This window comes from Rhizophagus irregularis, chromosome 8, assembly GCF_026210795.1.
Source record: "Rhizophagus irregularis chromosome 8, complete sequence".
Classification (NCBI taxonomy): domain Eukaryota; kingdom Fungi; phylum Glomeromycota; class Glomeromycetes; order Glomerales; family Glomeraceae; genus Rhizophagus; species Rhizophagus irregularis.
In genome coordinates, this window is record NC_089436.1 from 4,235,770 (window position 1) to 4,262,247 (window position 26,478).

General features: G+C 26.2%; 6 protein-coding genes across 6 annotated transcripts; all 6 read left to right on the plus strand.

Annotated features, from left to right (window-relative positions):
• On the plus strand, window positions 1–1,723 carry OCT59_028812 (uncharacterized protein; the record flags this gene model as incomplete). Its single annotated transcript, XM_066147576.1, has 10 exons — window positions 1–43; window positions 131–292; window positions 369–464; window positions 521–544; window positions 614–707; window positions 792–925; window positions 988–1,162; window positions 1,228–1,349; window positions 1,423–1,431; window positions 1,701–1,723. The coding sequence occupies 10 exons, from the start codon at window positions 1–3 to the stop codon at window positions 1,721–1,723; spliced, it is 882 nt and encodes a 293-aa protein (XP_065994273.1).
• A 2,250-nt stretch (window positions 1,724–3,973) lies between these two features.
• On the plus strand, window positions 3,974–6,193 carry OCT59_028813 (uncharacterized protein; the record flags this gene model as incomplete). Its single annotated transcript, XM_025322108.2, has 1 exon — window positions 3,974–6,193. One exon carries the CDS (start codon window positions 3,974–3,976, stop codon window positions 6,191–6,193), a length of 2,220 nt encoding a protein of 739 aa, XP_025167141.1.
• A 5,502-nt stretch (window positions 6,194–11,695) lies between these two features.
• OCT59_028814 (uncharacterized protein) lies at window positions 11,696–14,290 on the plus strand (the record flags this gene model as incomplete). Its single annotated transcript, XM_066147577.1, has 1 exon — window positions 11,696–14,290. One exon carries the CDS (start codon window positions 11,696–11,698, stop codon window positions 14,288–14,290), a length of 2,595 nt encoding a protein of 864 aa, XP_065994274.1.
• Window positions 14,291–17,028: 2,738 nt separating this feature from the next.
• On the plus strand, window positions 17,029–21,254 carry OCT59_028815 (uncharacterized protein; the record flags this gene model as incomplete). The annotated part of the gene is made up of 6 exons (XM_066147579.1): window positions 17,029–18,024; window positions 18,269–20,027; window positions 20,101–20,134; window positions 20,270–20,276; window positions 20,355–20,793; window positions 21,190–21,254. 6 exons carry the CDS (start codon window positions 17,029–17,031, stop codon window positions 21,252–21,254), a joined length of 3,300 nt encoding a protein of 1,099 aa, XP_065994275.1.
• Window positions 21,255–22,099: 845 nt separating this feature from the next.
• On the plus strand, window positions 22,100–22,312 carry OCT59_028816 (uncharacterized protein; the record flags this gene model as incomplete). Its single annotated transcript, XM_066147580.1, has 1 exon — window positions 22,100–22,312. The coding sequence occupies one exon, from the start codon at window positions 22,100–22,102 to the stop codon at window positions 22,310–22,312; it is 213 nt and encodes a 70-aa protein (XP_065994276.1).
• Window positions 22,313–23,839: 1,527 nt separating this feature from the next.
• OCT59_028817 (uncharacterized protein) lies at window positions 23,840–25,240 on the plus strand (the record flags this gene model as incomplete). The annotated part of the gene is made up of 1 exon (XM_025311915.1): window positions 23,840–25,240. One exon carries the CDS (start codon window positions 23,840–23,842, stop codon window positions 25,238–25,240), a length of 1,401 nt encoding a protein of 466 aa, XP_025167138.1.
• Between the last annotated feature and the right edge of the window lie 1,238 nt (window positions 25,241–26,478).

Consider the following 26,478-nt stretch of genomic DNA (forward strand, 5'->3'; position numbering starts at 1 on the left):
ATGAAACATGAAAAAAGTGAAGATCCATATATTCGATCAATTCGTAAGTAAATTGTATTACGCGTAATACGTTTATATCACTTTTTTAATCGTAATTTAATTTTTTATATTTAATTTATTTTATTTACAGGATTTCTTGATAGTGGCCAATATATTGTTGTATGTGCTACAAAGCAACAACTTAAAGCAATTCCTGAATTGACATATTTTGAAATTGATATGGCATTCAAAAGAATTCATGGTGTTACAAATGAATGGGAAGTATCAGCATATGTATCACGAATACAAAAAAGTGAGTTAAATTTTATTTACTTTAATTTATTTAATTTTTTATAATTTTAATTTAATTGCTTTAAAAATATATATAGCTTTAACTTTTGCACGAATATTTACAAATATTGAGACGGCTGATGCATATCAAAACCTATTTGAAGACTTGTTTAATTGCATAGAAAAAGATACGGGTGAAATATTTAATTTTATCATATTCATGGAAGGGGTTTGGGATGTATTATCGCAGATCAACACAAAGGGCAAGCTTTAGGTAAGCTAAACTACAGTATAAATTCGAATTATTTGAGTATAGGTATTAATAAATTTAATATTTAATTAGGTTTAGGTCGATATTTAAATTCAAAGTATCCAAATTTAACGCCAGTTGAGCATTTACAACATATATATAAACTTTGCCAAGTTCATTATAAGCGGTAATTAGATGCATTAATAATTTTTTATAATCTAATTGAATTAATTACTAATTTATAATCATATTTTATTTTTTTTTTATTTAGAAATATTGACAAAAATAAGCAGATATCAAGTGAAATTCGAAGTGCTATGTATTTAGTACCAACTTTAGATACACAAGAAGAAGTGTTAATAGTATTAGATAAAATACAATCTAGTGGCGAATTAGGAGCAGAAGGTAATCATTAAATTTAACTTTTCATCAAAATTCAAACAAATATTAAAGTATTTTTTTTATAGCTTGGGTAAAAGATAAACGTGTTTCATGGGTACTATCGGGTATATCAATTGCATTTACCAAAATGGATCATATTATTTGGAATCAAACACCAAATAATACCAATGTGGGAGAAAGTGCACATGCAAACGTAAATCATGATGGACGTAATTTATCACTTCTTGCCGGAATTGTTAGGTAAAACTTTTTATTTGTTTGTATATAAAACTTATTAAATATTTATTAAAATTCCTTTTTTTTAGAGGATGTAACTTTGATAAACGACAGTGGGAAAGTGGAAATGTCTATGAAAAATATAATATTCCTGATTCTTATAGAGATAAATCTGAATTGGCACGATCAATTCAAGCTGAGAAAAGAGCGGGTAAGTATAATTAATTATTTTAATTATTTTTAAAATATATTTAACGTAATAATTTGTATTTTAATTATTTTAGCAAAAAAGCGTAAATGTAAACAAACTTCATCCTTGAGTACAGTAAAAAAACAAAAAAGTAATTCTCATAATAAGGAAAATGATACTATTGAAATTATTGAATCAAACGGAGATCCATGTTTTGATCAACAAAGAAAAGTTAATACTTTGGCGCAAGAAACACTAGCTATTCGAAAGCAGGCAAATGATGAGCTTGAAAGGGAAATTGCACTGCTTGAGAAAAGAAACAAACTCTTAGGTTTATAATTTTTTCAACATGATTTTCAATTACTTTTATAGAGAGTGCAGCATGTTCGAAGTAAAATAAAGTAATTTTCCAATGACAATAATAAAAATATTTGCGCACGTTAACAGTTAATATAACTATTTATTTATTTATAATTTTATTAATAAAGAACTTTTTTAATTGTGAATTTAATATAAGAATCACGTGATAATCATTTATTTTTACAATTGTACTGTACGAAATTTGTTACAATTTAACTGTACGGTACAATACAAGACTTATATGTATATATATATATATAAGTGCTGTACTGTACTGTATGGATTTTATTATAATTAATCGTACCGTACAGTTCAGCTGATCGTACCGTACAGTTTGTCTATCTACCTCAATATCAATATCAATATCAATAATATAAAAAACGTACCCTATACTTAGCGCATAAGAGCTAACCAAATTAGTAAAATTTTCCTTCCTTTCCAGGATAGTACAATTAGCAGAACAACCAATCACAAGGAATATCACTATTAAAATGAAGATCACCTGATATTATTAACTATATAGCGTGATCTGTATATGGTGTCAAATAGTAGCAGAAAAGATTTTTTTTTTAGTATTATTTAACAAAATGCATAATATTAAATAAACCAACCAAAAATAAAAAAAAAACTAATCAAATAAGATTTATGTTTCAGTATGAACTGAAAAAGCGAAAAAAAAATGATTATAAAACTTGGTATTGAGCTAAAAATCAAAATAAAAACAAAATAAAAATTTTTTTTTGCGGTTTGAAAAAAAACCAAAAAAAATCAGAAAAAAAATCAGAAAAAATAAATAGTAAAAAAAAGAACAATATTAAAATAAGTATTAATATATAAGTATTAATTATATTAAAATTTAAAAGGTGAAAAAGCAAAAAAAAAATAATGAAAAAATAGCGCTTGCCATAGCACCGCAGCGTCAATCTGATCACTGATCCAAATCTTAAAGGAAAAAACAACAAATAAAAATGGAAAGAATAAAGAAAAAGAAAAATAAATTAATTAAAAAAACCAAAAAAAATATTAAAAATCCAGTCTTAAAAGAACCAGAAGGAAGGGAAGAAAACTTTTAAAAAACTGAAGAGAACAAAAGAAAAATTTTTAAAAAAAGAAAAAGAACCAGTCTTTAAGAACGAAAAAAAAAAAACAATAAATCTGGTTTCAAAAGCCGGAAAAAGAGAAAAAATAAAAATAATAAAATTTGAAAAAATGGTTTTAACCATTAAAAAAAAAAGTTTTCAGCTTAATAATAAAAAATAAATAAATTCGGTTTACCATTAAAGGAAAAACCAACGGGAAAAAAATCAAAAAAAATTTCTTTAACTATGAATGAGCTTATATGAAAGTTTATATTATTATTCTATACTTCTGTTAAGTTAAATAATTATACCATAATGTCAGAAATTGCAAAATGTTTCTTTTAACTGAATTTATTAGTATAATCTCTTGATAAGAATTTTTTATAAATTTTAAGGTATCACACTTCTTACACCATGATGCCTATCGAGATTTTAAAACTTCTTGTATAACATTAATATAATTCGTTCTTCTTATATTTCATTAATTTACAAATATTTGCATCGACTATTTCTTAACTATTTGGAGTTTAGTGTAAATTTCGCGTACTAACCTTATTAAAAACCCTTGTGTACAGCTATTGATAGTCTTCCCTGACCTCTATATATATATTTCCGGTCCACTTTGAGTTCTGATTTTGAATTCTGGGTTTCTAAGGAGGAAAAAAAAGGGATGGCTATATTAATCTTGTTTCGCTGCAAAATTACATTTCTTGTTTATGTAAATGACGATTTATTTAACTTTTAGTTACTTTGAAACTATAGTATCCATAATTCCATATAACTTGTGATATGTAATGATTTTGGTTTATTCACAATAGTAAATAGGAAAATTACACAATGCTTTACGACTTAACACAAAATTTTTAATGATTCGTAAAATTTTTAATGATTAGTAATATTTTTAGTAATTGGGTTAAGAGTAAAAAAAAAATTTCAGTCATCTTGTTATTCAAATTTGGTAATAAAACACAGTCATCAATGGCATCATGCATGATTTTTTTTTCGGATCAGCTTCCGGATCAAGCTTCCATCTCATCTTCTTATTTCCCTTAAAATAATATATTTAGCTAATAATGACATAATAATTCGTTCATTATAAAAGGTCAGCCTTAAATACGAGCTTGATTATTGAGTTATCATAGAAAAATTTTATTTTATTTTCTTAAACATAAATAAATAAATAAATAAAAAACTAGCACGACAAACATGGAACTTCAAACTGTTCACAGAGCAATAGGATTATTAGATACTATAGAAATTTTGCAAAATGCTATTTTACGTCTGGCTATTGATAATTTTTCTCAAGGAAAAAGCAAAGATCGATTTATTAGTGAACATAAAATTCTAGAGAATTTCTGTGATAAGAATAAACATATTGTTCATAATATAAAAAAACAAGAGAATTTAACTCTAAATATTCAACTTCGGATATCAATATCAAATTTACGAGTTGATATAAATGTACCCACTGGAAGATTCTTGTTATGTCGAGTGATTTCTAAATTTATAAAATTAAGTGCCCTTTTAGCTCTTGTAGAAGATCCAGAGGGTAATGTTGAAAGACTTGCTTTGTATAATTGGACAAAGATTCCAAAACAAAATCAATCAAATACTAAATCTATTGATGAATCATTTTTACCAATTGGAACTTTACTTGTTATCAAGAATATATCTTATAAATTTGCCACTGGTAAAATACCCATAATTCGTTCTAATAATCCTGATGATGTTATCATCATCGATCATAATAACAAGTTGTTTAATGATATAAAATGGTCCACAAATAAAAAGATTGTTGAATTAAAGACTGTCGATGATTTCCGTCGTCGTGGAAATGATTATTTTGCTTCAAATAATTATATTGCAGCTATTTATGAATATACAAATGGTATCAAATTGGAGCCACAAAATGTTACTTTACTTACTAACCGAGCAGAAGCTTACCTTCGATTGGATCAATTTTATAATGCTCTCAAGGATACATATATTGCTCTCACGCATGATCCCAATAATTTAAAAGCAGCCTATCGTAAGGGTAAAGCTCTTTGTGGTCTCAAATGTTATAAAGATGCCTCTAATACACTTCAAAATTTAAATAAAAGAACAAAAGGTAATAATACTTTAATTAAACAAATTACGGAACATGCAGAAATGTTATCTTATGAAAATAAATATGGAAAATATGACTATTTACGTATTATTGATGAATTCTATGAGAGGGCTAAAATTAAAAAGGATAGTAAGGGTAATGATGTTTGGATTTACGAAGCAGGTCCAAGATTAGATCATGCTGATTTTTTAAATGAAAATATTAAGATTGATCTTATTGAAGGAAAAGGAAGAGGTTGGGTCGCTAAATGTGACATTCCTGAACATACTTTGCTGATGGTCTCTAAACCATTAAAATTAGTTTTTAGTAACGAAGCTATTGGAACTATGATAAGTGATAAATCAAATGATGAAATACCAACTGGTTCATATTTATCTGCTGAAGAATTAGCAATATGTATTACTAAAAAACTTTTTGAAGAATCTAATTATTGTAGTGAAGTGTATCAGCTTTATACTGGTCACGATATTAGCATAAATGAAAAAATGAATAATAATTTAGTGAATATTTTAATAATTGTAAGTGCTATCAAACACAATTCTTTTGGTTTAGGTTATGGAGATTTTAATCTTGAAACTGAATTAACCGGTGTTGGGTTGTGGATCTTACCATCTTTTTTTAATCATGCATGTATTGATGAAAATGTATGCCATTTTTTTCTTGGTGATTTGTTGTTCTTTCGAACTAATCGGCCTATTTCTAAAGGTGAAGAGTTAATCGTTAATTATAGAGATGCTTCATTTAGCTATAAGGCACGATCAAGGTATTTAAAAGCTGTAAACATAGATTGTCAATGTAGAATGTGCAAATTGGAAAGTTCTGAATCACAAGAAATTAAACTTAGAATGGCTCAGTTATTGACAACTTATAATGAATCAATCAAACCAAAAACAAAATCACGTAAGGTTGATCCTTCTCTTATTAAAAAATTGGAAGATATAATTGCTGAATTACGTAACCTTCGAAAAGAACATCCAGATCTAGGATTCAATACAATAGAACTTATTAAAACCTTGGCATCTATTTATAGTAAAAATGGAAACAAAAAAAAGGCTCTTTCCATTTCGAAAGAAACATATGATTTATATAAGGTAGTTCGACCAAAAGAAATTCGTCCCCTCATCCTTAATATTGTAAATCTTAGTTTAGAACTCAATTTGGTTGAAGAAGCTAAGAAATGGGTTGATATATTATTGAAAAATATTGTAGAACCCATAATGGGCAAACTTAAGGATGATAAACCTGAATGGAGAAAAGAAGCATTACTTTTGGCAGGAAAAATCTTACCGGAAGTGAATTCATTTTCTGAAATTTAAATCACCTAATATCTGAACAGAGTGTACAATTACTTTATATTGCTGAAACTTATGCTATGAATATTATAAATCCACAAAATGCAATAGTAGTATACCATTCAAATTTATATATTCTAAATAAATAAAATAAATCAAAATTTTTATATTTCTGCAATTAAAATGATTTTTTAATTGATTTGTATAAATATGTAATATAATATATCATTAAACTTACGATCCTATAACATATATAAGCAGCATATTTGATAGTTGTTTATTTAAATCATATATACCAGGATAACTTCTAATTACATCTATTTTGCATGAATATAATCTTCGAATTTTTATAACTATAATGCTTATACGTACAAAGGAAAACAATTAAAATCCGCCTTTATTTTCATGATATCTATTTTACGGACAGTTACGTATAATCACATTTCATTTTAATTTGTAATATTACAATTATTATTATTACATTCACTCGAAAATGAAAAAAAGCGAGGATCGTTCATAAAATTAAATAATCAGTCCTATAATTAGTTATTACTGTACTTAAATTTTAAGGGAAAGAAAAAATCATTTATTTATTTTAATTTATTCAATGATTTTTCGCGTTCGATAAATTATTTTTATTCAACATACAGTCATTATTTTATTATTACATTTAAATCATAATTCATTAATACAGTAAATAATTTATTTAAATTAAAAAATAAAATTTCTCATTCTATAGTTATGTGAATATGAAGTATTTATCTACAAATATTTTATGTATCAAATGTAACGTATCACCGATAAATATTTATATTCTTAAAATATACTTTAATCACTCGGCCCTATAGGATCATGCTAATTTTATTTAACCGATATTTTCATTATCGTATAATATTGAACTATAGTTTATTTGAGCATGATCTGCATTAGCTTTACGATAATATAGATATTCATGACGTCATAAACCAATATAAATACAACACCGTACAATATCCATAAATTATATAATTATGTAATGAAACATTGGTATTTCGTTAATAAAAAAAATGGCTAAAAATTAAAGTTTTGAAAATCGAAACTTTGGAGAGATCCATTTCCTATAAAAAAGAGAAAGGAAACATTAATAATATTTTCTTCAAAAAGGTTTTTTCGAAAAAAGTAAATCCTGCAAAATAAAAAAAAGGAAAAAGTTAATAAATCGTCCCTCTAACTAAAAGATTAAAAATTTTTGAAGTTAGCTAAAGCTCCAAATTTACCTGATCCACTTATCCTAAAGGTGACCACATCCCTACTAAATAGAATAAAAAAAAATATCAATAAAAAGCATTCTCTAAAGTTTTCAAATTTTTGGTTATTTTTAAAAATTTACCAGTAAAAGCGTGAAACCCCAAAAAAAGTTTTTTTTTGAAAATGATTCTGGGTTTTATCATTATCTATAAAATTTAGATAACGACGAATTTGATTGCCAATAGTCCAACAGCCCAATAATACATAATGGGAACGAGAATTATCGTCTTAGTGCGATCAGCCTGATTGTATAACCACATGGAAATCACCAAATTTTACGATAAAACTTTTTTTGTTATGTCAATTTCTCTATGATTACTCACGTTTTCATAAAATTTTTACTGTAAACTATACACTTACAAAATTATTAGTATAATATTTACCAAGTAAGAGTTGGTATTCAAGCTATGAAGCTTTGCAGATTTCCATTGATTTCTCTTTTATACTTGTTTGAAAGTAAACTTTTTTAATAATAAAGTTTACATTTAAGTTATTAATGATTATAAAGCTATTTGAAGTTTCAATTAATAACTTTAACTTATATTTTTATAGGGTTTTGAGAATACCAAATAGTTTATATTTAATTATATATTTTTTTATAGATTTTTTTTTCGACCAATTTAATCACGTGAATCATTTGGCTCTTTAATATTTATTATTACATGATAAGTATTTCCATATGATGATGCGTTGGTGTGACGATCAAAATATTATTGTATAAAAATAATTTAATAAAAAAAATGGAGATTGATTGATTCATCCCGATGATTTATTCTTTATGAAAAATAATAAGAAAATCTTAACTATCTATTATTTATTTTACTGTATATTTTTACGTAATCAGATATCTGGTGGTAAAGTTAGAATCTAATCAAGTTTTTCATGTCATTAATTTAAGAATCAAAATTTTTTTTATTACGCTATAATTTTAGCAAATTATTATGATGGAATATTACCTCTCACTCAAATAATCTACATTTTGATTTCAAATATTAACGCATGGTGTTCAAAGAAAAACATGGAAATTTTGTTCAATGTTCCAATTTAACATAAAAGAAAAATCTCGTTATGCCGATTTTAAATTCGCATGTCTTATATATAATAACTTTTTTGCTAAAAAACAATACAAACGAAGATTTACAAAGTAAATATTACCATAAAGGAGAATGTAATACAATTTCTATGAGATCATTCTTAATAAATAATTCCACGTAGTGGATGATTTACGTCCTTTATCTTGATTCTCTTAATTAATTATATCATTATTATACTGGGGTTTATTACCAACAAACCTTCTGGGCGGAGGACGTCTTGCCACAAGCTTTAATTCAACAGAATATCAATATACATATGATTTGTGTTCATGGATTGACAATGCGCATAATTTTTAGCCCAACTGCATTAACTTGTTGCTAGTACAAATTTTATTAAATTGTATTACATTACGAAAATTTTTTTCCTCCTAAATATCATTTTAAACAACAATGTCTTCGAAATTTTTGACAGAGTTATCTAGTGATTATGAAAAACTTTTTGAAACGGAATTAGGATACGATGTTATCATTTATGCTGGAGAAGAACCAAACGTTAAAGAAATTCATGCTCATTCTAATATTTTGTGTATCAGGTCTCAATATTTTCGTTCCGCATTTTCTAATGAATGGGCTGAGAAAAAACATGGGAAATTTATTTTAAAGAAACCAAATATTTCGTCTCACTTATTTAATATCATTCTCAGGTATAAATTTATAATATTAATAATGAAAATTTTCTTTGACATTTATTTATATTTTATATTTATTTATAATTAATTAACTTTTAACAATAGATTTATTTATTGTGGAAATATTGAATTAAAGAATTTACAAGGTCCTGAAGTATTGAAACTTTTGATAGCTGTGGATGAGCTTAATATTCAACAATTGGTTTCTCATATTCAAGAATATTTGATCGAGCATCAAACTGAATTTTTGAATCAAAATCCAACTGGTATTCTTGAAGTTATTTATCAACATGAAACATTTACAGATTTATGGAATTTTTGTCTTGAAAAAATTTGTGAAGAACCTGAAATTTTATTTAATTCAGATAAATTTATCAATTTAAAGGCTCCTTTGTTGGAATTATTATTAAAACGAGATGACTTAAATATAGATGAAATTATAATTTGGGAAAGTTTATTAAAATGGTGTTTTTCTCAACAAAATATCATAAATGATCCAACAAAATGGAATAAGGAAGATATTACAAAGATTGAAAGGTCATTACATAGATTTATTCCTTTAATTAGATTTTATGATATTGAACCTACAGATTTCTTTTACAAAATTTATTGTTATAAAGAAGTATTGCCTCAGGATTTAATTCATAATCTTTTGGAATTTCATATAGTTCCTAATATGAAACCCAAAACTAATGTAGCACCTTCAAGAAAACTAAACTTGAAATTTAAACTTGATTCAACATTAATTGAATCAAATCACATTCCTTTATTCGCTTCATGGATTGATAAAAAGGATTCCTCTTATAATAAAAATAAGACCCCTTATGAATTTAAATTATTATATCGTTCAAGTAGAGATGGATTTAATGGTAAGACTTTTCATAAAAATTGTGACAATAAAGGAGCTACTATTTGGGTAGCAAAAATTCAAGGTTCAACACAACTAGTTGGAGGATATAATCCACTTGATTGGAATGACTTGAGTGGAAATGGCGTTTGGAAAAAAACTGCAAATAGTTTTTTATTTAATTTTACGGATGGAAAAGATATTTCTACAGCAAAATTAGGTTATGTTAATAATACAAATTATTCTATTTTCTGCTATAATGATTATGGGCCATATACAGGTGATTTATATTGCCCGGGTTCTAATAATTGGATTTGCAATAATGGTAATTGTTATCCTAAGATAGGTATTCCAGGAAATTTTATAGTAGAAAATTATGAAGTATTCCAAGTGATAAGACAGTAAATTTTACTATTTGTTATATAAAACTAACAGAAGTATTTTACTTGATATTCGTTCGTTTAAAGAAATTCTTTATTGTAAAAAGATTTGAATAAAAATAAATTATAAATACTATGCTTTTCCATCAATCAACTTTAAATTTAAGAATGAGCCAATGAGAATATTGCTAATAAAATTTGATTCTCTTAATTTATAATCTGAAGAAGTTGGTTATTTAATTTAAATTTATTTCGAATAATTTTTTCTAAAATTAAAATCTTCGAACATTTACCTCTTCAATTATATTTGGCTATGATACGAGAAATTTTTAATTATTATTTATTTTATTTATTAACTTTGTATGGGTATAAAACTAACGTTATAATTTACAATTTCTTTATATTTTATATTTATTTTAATAAAATATTTAATAACATTTGCAAAATATAGTGGGTTAAATATTAAATACTGATCCAAATATAAAAGCGTTATAAATTTTACTGGAAAAAAAGTTTTTAGAAGATAACCACCATTCTGATAATTTTCGAGAAATATGTAAATGATTTTAAATTTGTTTTTTAATGTATAAAATTCTATAACGATGAAATTTCCTTTTTTTTAACTAGTGTTCCAAAGGGATCGAGTCGGGTCGGGTTTTGAGGTCTATTCGAAGTTTCGAACTTCGACTTGATCCGATTATAGTCTGACTCGGATAACCCGGGTTCGACCCGTCCCTTTCGGAACTCTATAATTTTATAACAAAGAAATATAAATGATTTAACGCAATATTTCTAATATACAACAAGAAACACTTAAATTCACAAGTACAATATAATAAGGTTTATAATGAGATTAACAATGTAATTGACCAATTATCTCTCACTTTTATTCGCCTTATATAATTACTTTATTAATTAACTTGAAAACGATTACATTAAAACCTAAACTTTGGCCAGGACCCGAGCAGATCTGCAACATTTAAATAAAATCATGTCCCATCAAGGCAAGCGACGTATAATTCTGGTCGGAGTTATTCAAAAAAGTAAAAATCTACATGGTAATTCTATCATTATAACAAGAACCGGTCGCACTAATTGCGTAATCGATTTGCTCTTATATTCACGCAGTAAATGATCGACAGTTGCTAAAAATGCTGCATTACCATAATAACCGATCATTTCCTAGCTTATTCGGTCACAAAGTCATGCTGACAGCATGATGTAACGATTGTAACGTTAATTTAATAAACAAAAAGTTTCACAAAATAATTCTCATTAACACTTAAAAAATGTCTTCAAATAATACTTTAAATGATGATGAAAATTTTTTAAAAAATTTCTTAAAAGATTTTTATCGTCAAATTATAAAAATAGAATGTTATAAAAATTTTGAAAATATTTTAATAGAATGGATACAAGATTATTTAAATCATTATGAAAAAAATTCTAAAAAAATTTTAAAATTAATGGAAAATCATAAAGAAAATGAAAATTGGTTTTCAAGTTTAATAGGATTTTTTTATGAAAAAAGTATAGGTTTTGATGATGATGATGATGATGATATAAATATTATTAATAAGGATAATAAATTTTTAAAATTATATTTATTATCAATTAATAATTATAAGAATAAAAATTCAATTTCTTTATATCAATTACTTAATATTATTATTGCAAAATATTTATTATCATTTTATTATTATAAGGATATTATTTTGAATAAAAGGAAATTGATTATAAAGGAGTTAAATGTAATGTCACATAACCAAATTGAAAATTTTTATGGATTAGAATTAAATTTATGTAAAGATGAAATAAATACTATAGAAGAATTTTTTAAGTCATCGAATAAAGATTCTAATGAAAAGCAAAAAGATTATGTTAAAAAGAAAGAATTAGAAAAACTAAATAATTTAGGTTACTACTATCAATACGGATTAGGAAAAATTCAAAATGAATTTAAAGCGTTTGAATGTTATTTAAAATCAGCGGAAGGCGGAAATTCTGATGCACAAAATAATTTGGGATATTGTTACCAAAATGGTATTGGAATTACAAAGGATAAAAGAAAAGCATTTGAATTATACTTAAAAGCTGCTAATGAGGGAAATTTACATGCACAATATAATTTGGGAATTTGTTATCAAAATGGAATAGGGATAGATAAGGATGATAAGAAAGCTCTTGAATATTACAGTAAATCTGCTAAAGAAGAATTTTCATCTGCACAAAATAAATTAGGTAATTATTATCAGAATGAAATTGGAGCAGAAAGAGATTTAAAAAAGGCCATTTACTGGTACATCAAGGCTGCTAAAAATGGAAATAAAATTGCTCAATATAATTTAGGTAATTTTTACAAGAATGGAAAAGATGTAATAAAGGATGAAAGAAAAGCTTTTGCGTATTATAAAAAATCAGCTAATCAAGAATATTTGGATGCTCAATTTGAGATTGGGTATTGTTATGATAATGGAATTGGAGTTGATATTAATAAATCAAAGGCGTTTGAATTTTATAGAATTGCTGCTGAAAGAGAACATACTATTGCACAATGTAATCTTGGAATCTTGTATGAATATGGTGAAGGTACAAAAGTGGATTTAGAAAAATCCATTTACTGGTTTAACAAAGCAGCAGAAAGTGGGAATGAAACAGCCTTATACAATCTTGGTCTATACTACCAATCTGGAAATGGTGTAGAAAAAGATGAAGTTAAAGCACTTGAATACTTTAAAAAATCAGTTGATCAAGGATATTTAAATGCTCAACTTGAACTTGGATATTGTTATGATAAAGGGATTGGAACTGAAATTGACGAAGTAAAAGCATTTGAATTATACAAGAAAGCAGCTGATAATGAACATAAAGTTGCACAATATAATCTTGGAATTTTTTATAAAAGTGGTAAAGGTACCGAAAAAAATGAAAAAAAAGCATTTGAGTATTTTAAAAAATCAGCAGATCAAAAATATTTAAACGCTCAATATCAACTTGGATTTTGTTATCTTCATGGAATAGGAACTGAAACTAATTTTATAAGAGCATTTGATTTATGTAAAATAGCAGCTGAAAATGAACATAGTTTCGCTCAAAATGAATTGGGACTTTTATATGAAAATGGTGAAGGTACCAATAAAGATTTAGAAAAAGCTTTTTATTGGTATAATAAAGCGGCAGAAAATGGAAATAAATATGCACAATATAATATTGGTGAGTATTACGAGTTGGGAAAAATTGTTGATAAGAATGAAATTAAAGCAATTGAGTTTTATAAGAAATCAGCAGAAAATGGACTTATAGAAGCAAAATTTCAACTTGGGTATTGTTATGTAAATGGTATTGGAACTGAAATCAATAAGGAGAAAGGATTTAAATTATATGATGAGGCAGCTGGCAGTAATTTCCAAGTTAATTTTATTGAAAGTGATGAGGTGTTGGTAAATGATTTAGATAAAGTTAATTACTGGTACCATAAAGCTGCGGAAAATGATGATAAATTTGCATTATACAAGTTGGGCGAATTTAATGAATTGGGCAAGGGTATCGGAAAGAATAAAGTTAGAGCATTTGAGTTTTATAAGAAATCAGCTAATCAAGGATTTATTGACGCTCACTATAAACTTGGATGTTGTTATGAGTATGGGATTGGAACTGATATAGATAAAGGAAAGGCATTTGATTCATATAAAATGGCAGCAGAAGGAGGAAATTTTGATGCACAAAAAAGTCTTGCATATTTATATGAACATGGTGAAAAGACTGCCAAAAATTTAGAAAATGCTATCTATTGGTATAAGAAAGTTATAGAAAATGGATGTTTAGATGTTCAAGAAATTCTAGATGTTCTTTTAAAGCAACAAAAAACTCAAGAACTACTATAAATTATTCCTTTACCGCCGATTTAAAATTTTGTATTATTTTTATCAAAATAGTAGTTAACGAATTCGCTTTTAAATTAATCATTTTTTCATTTTTATTCACTCTTTACATTCGCTAATTGTTTATAATTCTTTGTAGTATTTCTTTTTTTTCTATTGTGTCTAATAAATATATGCTTATCCATTTTTTTTTAATATAAAGTCATATTTCCAGCAGATCATCCATCATCCATGACGACCCTAGCATCGCCACCGAAAAGTGGTAGCCGGATTTATTTTCCTGTTACACATGCTGGTTACATGTGATTTCACCATTTGCGTCATTTAGATAAATAATCGATTTTCAAATTAAATATTTTTTTTTTGTAGCTTTTTTTTAATAAACTAGCATATTTAAAAAGGAGAGTCACATAATAAGCCAAAATTATATTTATAGTAAAAAATATTCGCTCAAATTTTAAATCATTAGAGAATGAGTAACGAAATTATACAGTAGTTTTAAAAACCGCCAAACCATAAGGATTTTAATAAGAATACGATGTATATTAGAAGCATAAAGAACATCATAGAGTTAAAATATTGCATCAAATATCAATTCAAACCTATAATTATGTAAAACAAATCTTTAAAATGTTATTTGTAAAAAAAATGAAGCTCAATAATTTTTTAATCCTAAAATTATACCAAAGATGATTATCCAAAATCACATGTAACAGCCATGTATAACGGCGGGCAATATAATTTTTTTTCAAAAAATCCATTCTCTGCATATTCCAATAATTATTACAAGTTAGATGAAAAACAAATACAAATCATCAGATTTTATTATTATTAATTAATATCATTTTTTCTAATTTCCTTGACATAATGATTTTGAATGATCAAAAGAAAATTCACCTTTCATATTATTACCAATATCAAATGTAATTAAAAATATGTAAAGACGACTAGTAATTATATAATGATGATGAATATGTGAATATGTAACCCACATATCATTTCGCTAAATCATTAAGATTAAAAATTATTTAGTAGTTAAATATTTTAATCTTGCAAAAATTATAAAAATTATTGTAGCTTAAAAAGAATTTAAAAACTAAGTTTAAAATGCTATACTGTATATGACTGTACCAAAGTACTAATTTCGTAATTGAGTAAATATTGGATGTCAGTAATTCTCCGCTCTTTTCCGTTATCGAAAAAAAACATACGAAAAAATTCTTTTGCTTTTCGTATTTAAATTTTTTATAATTTATTGCTCGAGTTTGTGAAGTCAAAAATAGACTAATGTTTCACTTTTCGAAAAAGTAGTCTCAAAACTTTTAGAAAGTAGAAGTGATAATGGTGTTTTAAGCCATATATTAATTACTTTTTAATTTTAAAATTGCTACGAATCTCCGGAAGCGATTTTGCTGGCGATTTTGTTATCAAAAAATGAAATGCGTCACATAAGATTCCAAAAAAGGAGTTTTTATGACGATCACCTAATTCCGGCCAAATTTAAAAAATCACGTGACACCGACGAAGATCGCTTTCGGCAATGACCTTTGTTAAACTTATTTGTTATTTGTTTTTAATAAGTTAAATAAACAAAAGAAAATAAGCATTATAAAGTTTCTTTGTAATTTATTCGATTGACAATTTTAGATCTTGGAAGTTATTTAATCAAAATGACAAATATTATTTAAGCAGTATATTCAAACAATATATTCAAGTACTTTATATACTTGATTTGTTTATCTTGTACTGTACTATATTATAGTAGAAGCAGGACCGCCAGGACGGCCATCATTTTATTTCTTAAATTTTGCCGACCATTTGTCAATCATTTATATAAATTTTTTTTTACTTCATTGAAATTTCATATATCAAATTACTACCAAAATTTACTGGAAATCTTATATCAAATTTTAATAAATAGATCTTTATACAAATCAAATCATTATTGGCCAACTTTTATAAGTAACAACCTTTTAATTTTAATAAGCAAAAATTATAATTAGCCGAATTCTTTACAAGTAAAAAAGTGTACTATAAGCACAAATGTTGGTCAATTTTTTTTAATATAAGCTAATGACGATCTAGATTTAAATATTATGAATTTTTCTCCTGTTTAAGTAACTTAATCACGTGCAATGATAAAACCATGGTGAAAATAGAACTCCAGGTTTAGTATAAAGTCAATTCAACATATATATATTGTAATTTTTTTTTATAGATTATGCATGATGCAAAGAATATTTATACAAAGATTAGTTTAAACTTCTTCCGTGTATAACCATCGATTTTTAGTGCCATTATTCGATTTTATCACATAATACATAAATCTGTTATTTTTGCTCCAATTGAAAGATATTAATCTGTCTTCAAATTTTATTCATAAATTTATTTTTTTTTTTAACCAAATCATAGCATTATTGGCCAAGTTTATAAATAGTTTTATTGCGTTAAATGATCGGCAGGTAAATTATTGTGATAGACCATTTGATTGGTCGATTATCATGTGATCATTGATCATTCGTCTGTTCCTTTTTTTTTTGTGCGACATCCATTTTAGAAAACACTCAATTACACAAATTGTTGATCTACTGTAATTAATACGCCCACAAACATAATTGTTTTAACTTTCAATATTTCGTCTGTCTTAGATAGTTTTTTTGTTAATAGTTAGGGAAGCCAGGTTTACATTGTAATTTTTTGTAAGCAAAAAAAAAATAATTATTTTAACTTTCATTATTAAAATGTCTGAAAATGAAACTGAATTATTTCATCAAAATAAAAAAGCAGCAGAAAATGGTGAAGAAGTTGCAATGTATAATTTAGCAACTAGTTATTATAATGGAAAAGGGACAGAAAAGAATTTAGTAAAAGCCTTCCATTGGTATCAAAAAGCAGCAGGAAAAGGTTATTTTGATGCAATGAATAATTTAGCTATATGTTATACAGATGGAGAGGGAACAGAAAAAAACTTAGAAAAAGCCTTCTATTGGTATCAAAAATCAGCAGAAAATGGTAATCAATATGGAATGAATTGTTTAGCCAAGTGTTATATTAATGGAATAGGAATAGAAAAGAATTTAGAAAAGGCCTTCTATTGGTATCAAAAATCAGCAGAAAATGGTAATCAATCTGGAATGAATTATTTAGCCATGTGTTATATGAGTGGAACAGGAACAGAAGAGAATTTAGTAAAAGCCTTCTATTGGTATCAAAAATCAGCAGAAAATGGTAATCAATCTGGAATGAATTATTTAGCCATATGTTATAAAATTGGAAGAGGAACCGAAAATGACTTAGAGAAAGCCTTCTATTGGTATCAAAAAGCAGCAGAGAATGATCCATTTATAATGAATGAATTAGCCGAATGTTATAAAAATGGAGAAGGAACAGAAAAAAACTTAGAAAAAGCCTTCTATTGGTATCAAAAATCAGCAGAAAATGGTAATCAATTTGGAATGGATAATTTAGCCATATGTTATAAAAATGGAGAAGGAACAGAAAAAAACTTAGAAAAAGCCTTCTATTGGTATCAAAAATCAGCAGAAAATGGTTATCAATTTGGAATGAATAATTTAGCCAAATGTTATAAAAATGGAGAAGGAACAGAAAAGAATTTAGAAAAAGCCTTCTATTGGTATCAAAAAGCAGCAGAAAAAGGTTATAATGAAGCGATGAATAATTTAGCTATCCCTATAAAAAAAGAAAATTCGGAATTTGTCCTGAAAAGTATGGAAAATGTCCGGAAATTTTCCGTGCGTCCGGAAAACATTTGGAAACGGTCACGTTTTGGAACACTTTCCGGACACACAAATTCCAGACATTTTCTTGACACTCCAGAATTTGTCCAGAATTTGTCCAGAATCGAGCGTCCGGAAAATGTTCCAAAACATGACCGTTTCCGAATGTTTTCCGGACGCACGGAAAATTTCTGGACATTTTCCATACTTTTCAGGACAAATTCCGAATTTTCTTTTTTTATAGGGTATATGTTATAAAAATGGAGAAGGAACAGAAAAAAACTTAGAAAAAGCCTTCAATTGGTATCAAAAAGCAGCAGTAAATGGTGTTGTAGATGCAATGGTTTATTTAGCCATGTATTATGAATATGGACTAGGAACAGAAAGAAATTTTATAAAAGCTTTCTATTGGTATCAAGAAGGGGCAGAAAATGGTAGTGGGTTTGGAATTAGTAAATTAGCCATGTGTTATAAAAATGGAACAGGAACAGAAAAGAATTTAGAAAAAGCCTTCTATTGGTATCAAAAAGAAGCAGAAAAAGGTCATTTTGATGAAATGAATAATTTAGCCATATGTTATAAAAATGGAGAAGGAACAGTAAAGAATTTAGAAAAAGCCTTCCATTGGTATCAAAAAGCAGCAGGAAATGGTCATTTTGATGCAATGAATAATTTAGCCATATGTTATAAAAATGGAGAAGGAACAGTAAAGAATTTAGAAAAAGCCTTCCATTGGTATCAAAAAGCAGCAGGAAATGGTTATATTGATGCAATGAATAATTTAGCCAAATGTTATAGATATGGAAAAGGAACAGAAAAGAATTTAGAAAAAGCCTTCCATTTATATCAAAAAGCAGCAGAAAAAGGTCATATTGTTGCAATGGCTTGTTTAGCTGGATGTTATAAACATGGAACTGGAACAGAAAAAAATTTAGAAAAAGCCTTCTATTGGTATCAAAAAGAAGCAGAAAATGGTTGTCAATATGGAATGATTAAATTAGCCATGTGTTATGAAGATGGAAAAGGAACAGAAAAGAATTTAGAAAAAGCCTTCTATTGGTATCAAAAAGGAGCAGAAAATGGTAGTCAATTTGGAATGAATAATTTAGCCATGTGTTATGAATATGGAAAAGGAACAGAAAAGAATTTAGAAAAAGCCTTCTATTGGTATCAAAAAGGAGCAGAATATGGGGATGGAAAAGCAATGAATAATCTAGCCATATGTAATAAAAATGGAAAAGGGACAGAAAAGAATTTAGAAAAAGCCTTCTATTGGTATCAAAAAGCAGCAGAAAAAGGTTATATTGATGCAATGAATAGTTTAGCCATATGTTATAAAAATGGAGAAGGAACAGAAAAAAACTTAGAAAAAGCCTTTTATTGGTATCAAAAAGCAGCAGAAAAAGGTTATATTGATGCAATGAATAATTTAGCCATATGTTATGAAAATGGAGAAGGAACAGAAAAAAACTTAGAAAAAGCCTTCCATTTATATCAAAAAGCAGCAGAAAATGGAGATAAAGAAGCCCAATTTAATTTAGGTGTATGTTATGAAGAAGGAATTGGTATTGAAAAAGATGAAGTTAAAGCCTCTTATTGGTATCAAAAAGCAGCTCAACAAGGATTTAGCAATGCACAATATAGACTTGGATTCTTTTACAAGATTGTTAAAGGAGTGAAAGAAGTTTTAAAAAATCCGTTTAAAATAGTAGAAAAAGAAAGTTTGAGCGCAAATAAATGGATTGAAAATGCTTTAAAATGTGAAAAAGTTAAATTTATATCTTATAAAGAATTAAAAAATGTAGAACCACTTGATGCAGGAAAGTTTGGAGAAATATCAAAAGCAATTTGGACTAAAACTAATAGTTATGTTGTTTGTAAAAAATTATTTAATTCAACTTATATTAAGAATGATAAGTTAGATGCATTTACTCATGAACTAAAAATGCATATGCAACTTGATTATAGTGAAAGAATTATACGTTGCTTTGGTATTAGTTTAGGTAATTTGAAACATTTTTTTTTTACATTGCATTTTTTGTCATTTTCTTCTAATATCTCATAAATTATTTTTAGATCCAAATACAAATGATTATCTTCTTATTATGCAGTATGCTAATGGTGGAAATCTTCAAAATTATCTCAAAAATAATTTTAAGAATTTGATATGGAATGATAAGAAAAAATTAGCATTTTAAATTGCAGATGGATTAAATTATTTGCATTATGAAAATATTTTACATAGAGATCTTGTAAGTATTTGTATTTATTATTTAATACCTTATTAGTACTAGCAACAATAATTTATTTATGTAATTTATTTTTTTTAGCATTCTAAGAATATAGTCATTCATGAAAGTAATGCTAAAATCACAGATTTTGGTATTTCAAAAAACCAAAATAATCAAACTTCAGCTTATATTGGTAATTTTGGTGTTGTTGCTTATATGGGACCAGAACGTCTTAAAAATTCAGAATCTCCATCTCCATATACTAAATCTTCAGACATCTATAGCTTTGGTGTATTAATGTGGGAAATTTCTAGTGGTCATCTTCCATTTAAAGATAATGATAATATAGTTACACTTACTGTTTCTATTATTACTGGTATTCGTGAAGTTACAGTTCCTGATACTCCTGAAGAATATGAGAAACTCTATAAAAAATGTTGGAATCAAGAACCTGAAAAAAGACCATCTATTAATGAAATATTAGATGAATTTGAAAGGATGGGTTTCGGGAATAATGCTACAAGCAAATTGGTTGAAGGTATTTATTCATTATTTGTGTTCATATGGGAACACCACAGCAAAAGGTGGCCTCGGCACAATTACGTGATTTTAAGAAAATCGCACATGATCATTTTGCCAATCATCACAAAAAAAATTGATTTTTCAAAAATGGTCTTTTAACACAAAACGAAATTTTGCAAGGAATTAATTGAAAATATTACCTCTCTACGTTATAAAAGCTTTCAATAATATGGAACATAGTATTTAATTTTTAATAATAAAGGCAAACAAAGCTAGATTTACATCTTTTTCGTTTATGAAAAAATGATCTTAAAATCTAATCTGTTAATCTGAAGCCACCTCTTACTGTGATGGTCCCTATATATTCATTTATTTTAGTAATATATTAATTAAAATGGAATGCTTATTATAGATAATGATAAATTAACTTCAGAATCACAGGCTAGTGCCGAATCTTTAGAATCTCTTCAAATTTGATTATATATATATATTTACTCATTAGGCTAAGATATGAAATAATATTTTTAATATTTTATATTTTATTAAATGAACCTTTTTTTATTTCTTATTTAAAATGCATAATGTAAAACAAAGGTATACATGGATTTACAAATTACTGTGATTTAAACTTGTTTTTAACATATTAATTTCTATTATTGCGAGGTAATTTTGAGTAACACTAAACACGTGCGAAACTAGAAACTCAAAATCATGTGTAACACTGAAATTTATCCAATCATTTACTGGTCTTGTCATGTGCAAATTATTGTATGAATTATAAATTGAGTTCGTGATTTTCGTGAACGTGTAAAACTTTGAAGATGAGCAAAAAAAAAAACTTTAATAATACTGCTAAAGAATGGGAATACGAAATAGGAACTTGTTTTGTGTGTCAGAAATGCTTAAACCAACGAATAGCAGTAAAACTAAAAAGTTCCAAGTTGGTTATTTTAGAATGAAATGGAGTTAATAAACCTAATGCAAGTCATCCTATATTGGTTGCTTTATTACAGTCTTAATGATATACATAAATATCAATATTATTTATCAAAAAAATTTAATTTTACTTTATGTGCGAAGTGTAACAGCTAACTTGTAAGAGATCAAAATATTTATAATAAAACAATTTAATTTCAATTGATAAGAAAGAAAACCAAACTGCTAAGACACCTACAAAGCCACTCAAACCCTCAAAACTAAATATTGTACTTAATTCTGATATTTCTTTCCGTTTCAAACTAGTAATTAAAACACCTGATTTGACTAAACCAGCACTTTAAAAAATACCAGATTACTTTGAATTTGACGATTTAGTATTACAAATGTTTGCGAAACAGTTTGTTAAGTGGTTCGTACTTCGTACTGAATATGAATTGTCTTATAAAGCAGAAAAAGGAACAGGAGCTGGTACAATTTTGGAAGAAGAAGAGGAATTTGAAGAATTTATAGGAGAGTATCATAGATTAACTAACTCTGATAAGGCTTTATTGATTACAATAACTGTTAAAAAAAAGAAAAAGAAAAAAGAAAAATAAGGTATCTGTTGTTTTTTTTAAAGGATACTGCTAATTTATAATAATAAATTATTTGTATCTTTGTTAGAAAAGTTTAGAGATATCAGAGATACTGAATCTGTGAGCGAAGATGATGAATCTGAACTAACTGCCAAGCAAAAAAATAAATAAAAAGCTGTATTCCTTGAATGTTTTTTATACACAATTTTAATTCAGACACTAAATTCCAATACTCGCAAATGTACAGTTCATATTAGAAACCACCTTTAAATAATATGATAAAGGATATTTTAGGGGTGGGTTAGGCAAAATCTTACGTGACACAAAATTAAATATTTTATTGGTTAAAATAGTATTATATATATAATTGAATATTATTGGTTAAAAAAAATCTTATCTGGAGGTGGGGTAAGTTTCCTTATGAAACTAATATTAGCTAATATATGTCACTGCCCTAAGAACCGTTTGATATTTTTCACTTAAATAATTATTAATATTGTTTCTTGATCGTATTTTTTTTTCAAAGTTATAACCTATTTGACTCATCTAAGTCGATCATTTTGGCTAAAATTAACATTAATTTTGGCCAAAATGATAGACATTCCGATCATCAAGTGAGCTATATGTTTTTCTTACAAAAAGAAAAAATGATAAAAATAAGGAAGTGGTTTGAATTTTGAGCCAAAAAAAATTTAGACGTTAATACTAAAAGTATCCGAGAGTTTTTCGTCTGATTGGGAATTATGGTAGGTTAAATAACTTAATCCAAATTTTTCATTTTCAAGATATGATTCATCGATATAAATCTCCGTTACGTGACATCCTACAAATCAAATATCATATATAAGATAAATAAAAAAATTAATCTTTTTTTATGATTGGTGGGTGTTTATTTTAAATTACAAATTTATAATCTTTAGTAAGAGACTACCTACTCATGCAGAAATATCTTCAGTATCCTCCCTAGCTAGGAAATAAGAACACAAGTCACTACATACTTTTTTTTATACAGTACAATAAATTAAAAATCCTGTATAAAAAAAATAGCAATAATGATAAATTATTATTTGAATCGACTTCGTATCGCTATACCATACAAAAGATCTAAATTTCAAGAAAGAATACTAAACTAACTTTCACTTATAATATCAATAATCCAATATGAGTGAATAAGCTTTATAACATTATTATAAAATCAATTCTACCAAATTTTTAACATGTATATTACGTTTATTGGTTTTAGTGCATAATTATTACGAGAATACAATTAAATAATTTATTTAAGTTAATAAATAATCAGGGTGAAAAAAAAATTTTTATTATACTTACTTCTTTTTTTCTTATCCGATAATTGTATATATTATGACAATGTTTACACACTCTAACCCTTCCTAATGACTATTGTACTTGAAAAGATTATGAATGATGGCAAAAATATACGTATAATTACGTCATTATGACATCTTACTTAATCACTAAAATACGTTTAATTATGGTATCTTTCAATTTATGTGGGAATCTCTTTCAAAACATTAAAATCTCTAAATAATGGAACAAATCAATCTTGATTGTCTTATTCTTATCTTTAATATGTTTGAATTAATTGAATATGATAAGAAGTCTTTACATTCTTGTCTTTTAGTTAATAAAAAGTGGTGTAACATTGTAGTTCCGATCTTATGGGAGAGATATTACCCATCTAAAATAAATGAAAAACTTTGCAATGTTATACTTTCTTTCTTACCATCCTCTTCAAAAAAACTTTTATCAGATAATAATATTAAATTACCTTCTTCAACACTTTCAAAATTTCCATTATTTAATTATATCAGTTTTTGCAGATATATATGCTCTGATAATATATACAAAATCATTAGTATAGTGTTAAAGAACCCTAATAATGATCATGGAAGAAAACTTTTGGAACAAGAAATTTACAAGTTATTTATTAGTCAATGTAAAAATGTTAAATATTTATTTTGGAAAACTCGTCAGCCTTTAACTTTATTTCCAAGAGCATCAATTTTCTTCTCGCAGCTTCATCATTTATGTATTGATATTGATTATGTGAATTCTGATGTTCTTTATGAGTTGGCACACATTTGTAAAGATTTAAATAGTTTATCTATTAGAAGTTTTTCTCATAATCTTTCTGAATTAATTTACTTGATTGATGCCCAGAGGAATTTAAAAGAACTAATTCTTGATGCTGTGGTTGATGAAAAGATTGGCAAAGAACTAAGCAAAGCATTAGTAAGAAATGGAACTACTATAAATATTCTTTGTCTAAACTCGATTGATAATATTGTGCTTTCATCTTTAACAAAACTTGTAAATCTAAAAGAGTTATCAATTTATTGTCGGAAAAATAATAAAAAAATTCAACAACTTGCAATTTATGGATTTCCAAACCTTCAACGCCTAATGTTATGTGGTCATTTATCTAGTTTTAAAGAGATCTCTTTATTAATTGAAAAAACTATAGGAAATATTTCGGAAATTTACATTGACAATATCAATAAAACTGCCAAAGAAACAGGAACTCTAATTAAAGCAATTGCTAATAATTGTCCAAAGATTAATTGCTTATATACATATCTTGAACCTAAAGATTTTATTCATGTAAAAACGTTATTATTAAATTGTAGATTTTTAAAAACAATAGTTTTAGAAAGTTTGGAATTTTCTATAAATAAAAATGATAATAATATAGGAGATGAATTATTAAATATTTTTATCTTATTTTCTCCAAAATTTTTAAATGAGATATTTGTTAGCGGACTATGGGAGTATTCAATCAATACTTTTATCCAATTTTTTGAAAGTTTTAGAGGAAAAACTTTGTATCGTTTCGCTATTATTGATACAGTTAATTATATTACAAATGATCATGAAATTATAGCTAGAAAATATATTGATGAAGGAGTGGTGAAATGTGCTTGGGTATGAAAATTAAATCAAGTATAAGAGAATTTATTATAGTTGCTTTAGTATTAGATGATCAATAAAGCTTTATTTTTTATTTTTTGTGATACTGATATATGAGTATATTTTATTTTTACATTCAAAAAAGTTTAAAAGTCATTTTAATTAAAAAATTAATTATTAACCATTTAATGCAAATAATGTTAAATTATCTTAATACAATATGTAAGAATTTAAACTTTGATGATTTTACTTGAGAAATTACTCTTATAATATCATGTATTATCACTTTGTCATTTCGTCATTGATCGGATACACGCGAGTCACATGTAGAAAAGCTTTATCATAAAGGCATTATTGTATTTCAGCCAAATACTGTATTATTTGATGGGGATAATTGCAAAATAGAACTTTGATAATATGCCGTTGATATTGAAGTGGCTGATTTTGATCAGATTATTGAGCATCATACCTATCACACTAAGACTATCTGATATTGAGTTATAGGAGTAAAGAAAGGTTACTAATTTCGAATGTTTCAAATGATTCTACAATGTGTAGGAACTAAAAAGTTTTATGGAAATCGGAATCATTATCTTATATGTAAGTCCTATAAATGAGCATTTGAATGATCTATAGACTAAATTTTATTTGAATTGCGGTACTACTGTTTTTGGGTTCAGATCAACTCAAAATGAACGAATAAATTATTAACATAACTGCAGATAAATTAATATTCTTTAAGGTTTTATTAAAAAAGATGTATCTAAATATTAATCTTTCTTGTAAATAAAGAATGTTATTTCGTTAAATTATTTTTCGTTGCTTTTTTTACTCATATTTACGGAATTTCTTACAGAAATAGCGGATTGTCTTCTTTAAAAACATATGTTAATATTTCTTATGAATTTGTTAATGCAAGAGCCATTTACTATTGAGCATTATTTTTTACACTTCATTCGCTTTAATTTTTTTATACCTCATCACAGATTAGTGTAAAGGTAATATGGAAGATATGATTGATTATCATGATCTCAATTCAAAAAATACAGTAATCAATTTAAAACTGTATAATAAAACTTCAAAATTATTATTGATTCACGTATGTGCAATAAAATTTTCGAACCTTTAATATTGGTCACCTTCATAATAATAACTTCTCTATACGGATATTATGAAATACCTTACATTTCTTTTATTTACCATATTTACTAGACAAGGTTCATTTAACCAATCATATAATATTATTATTAAACTAAAAA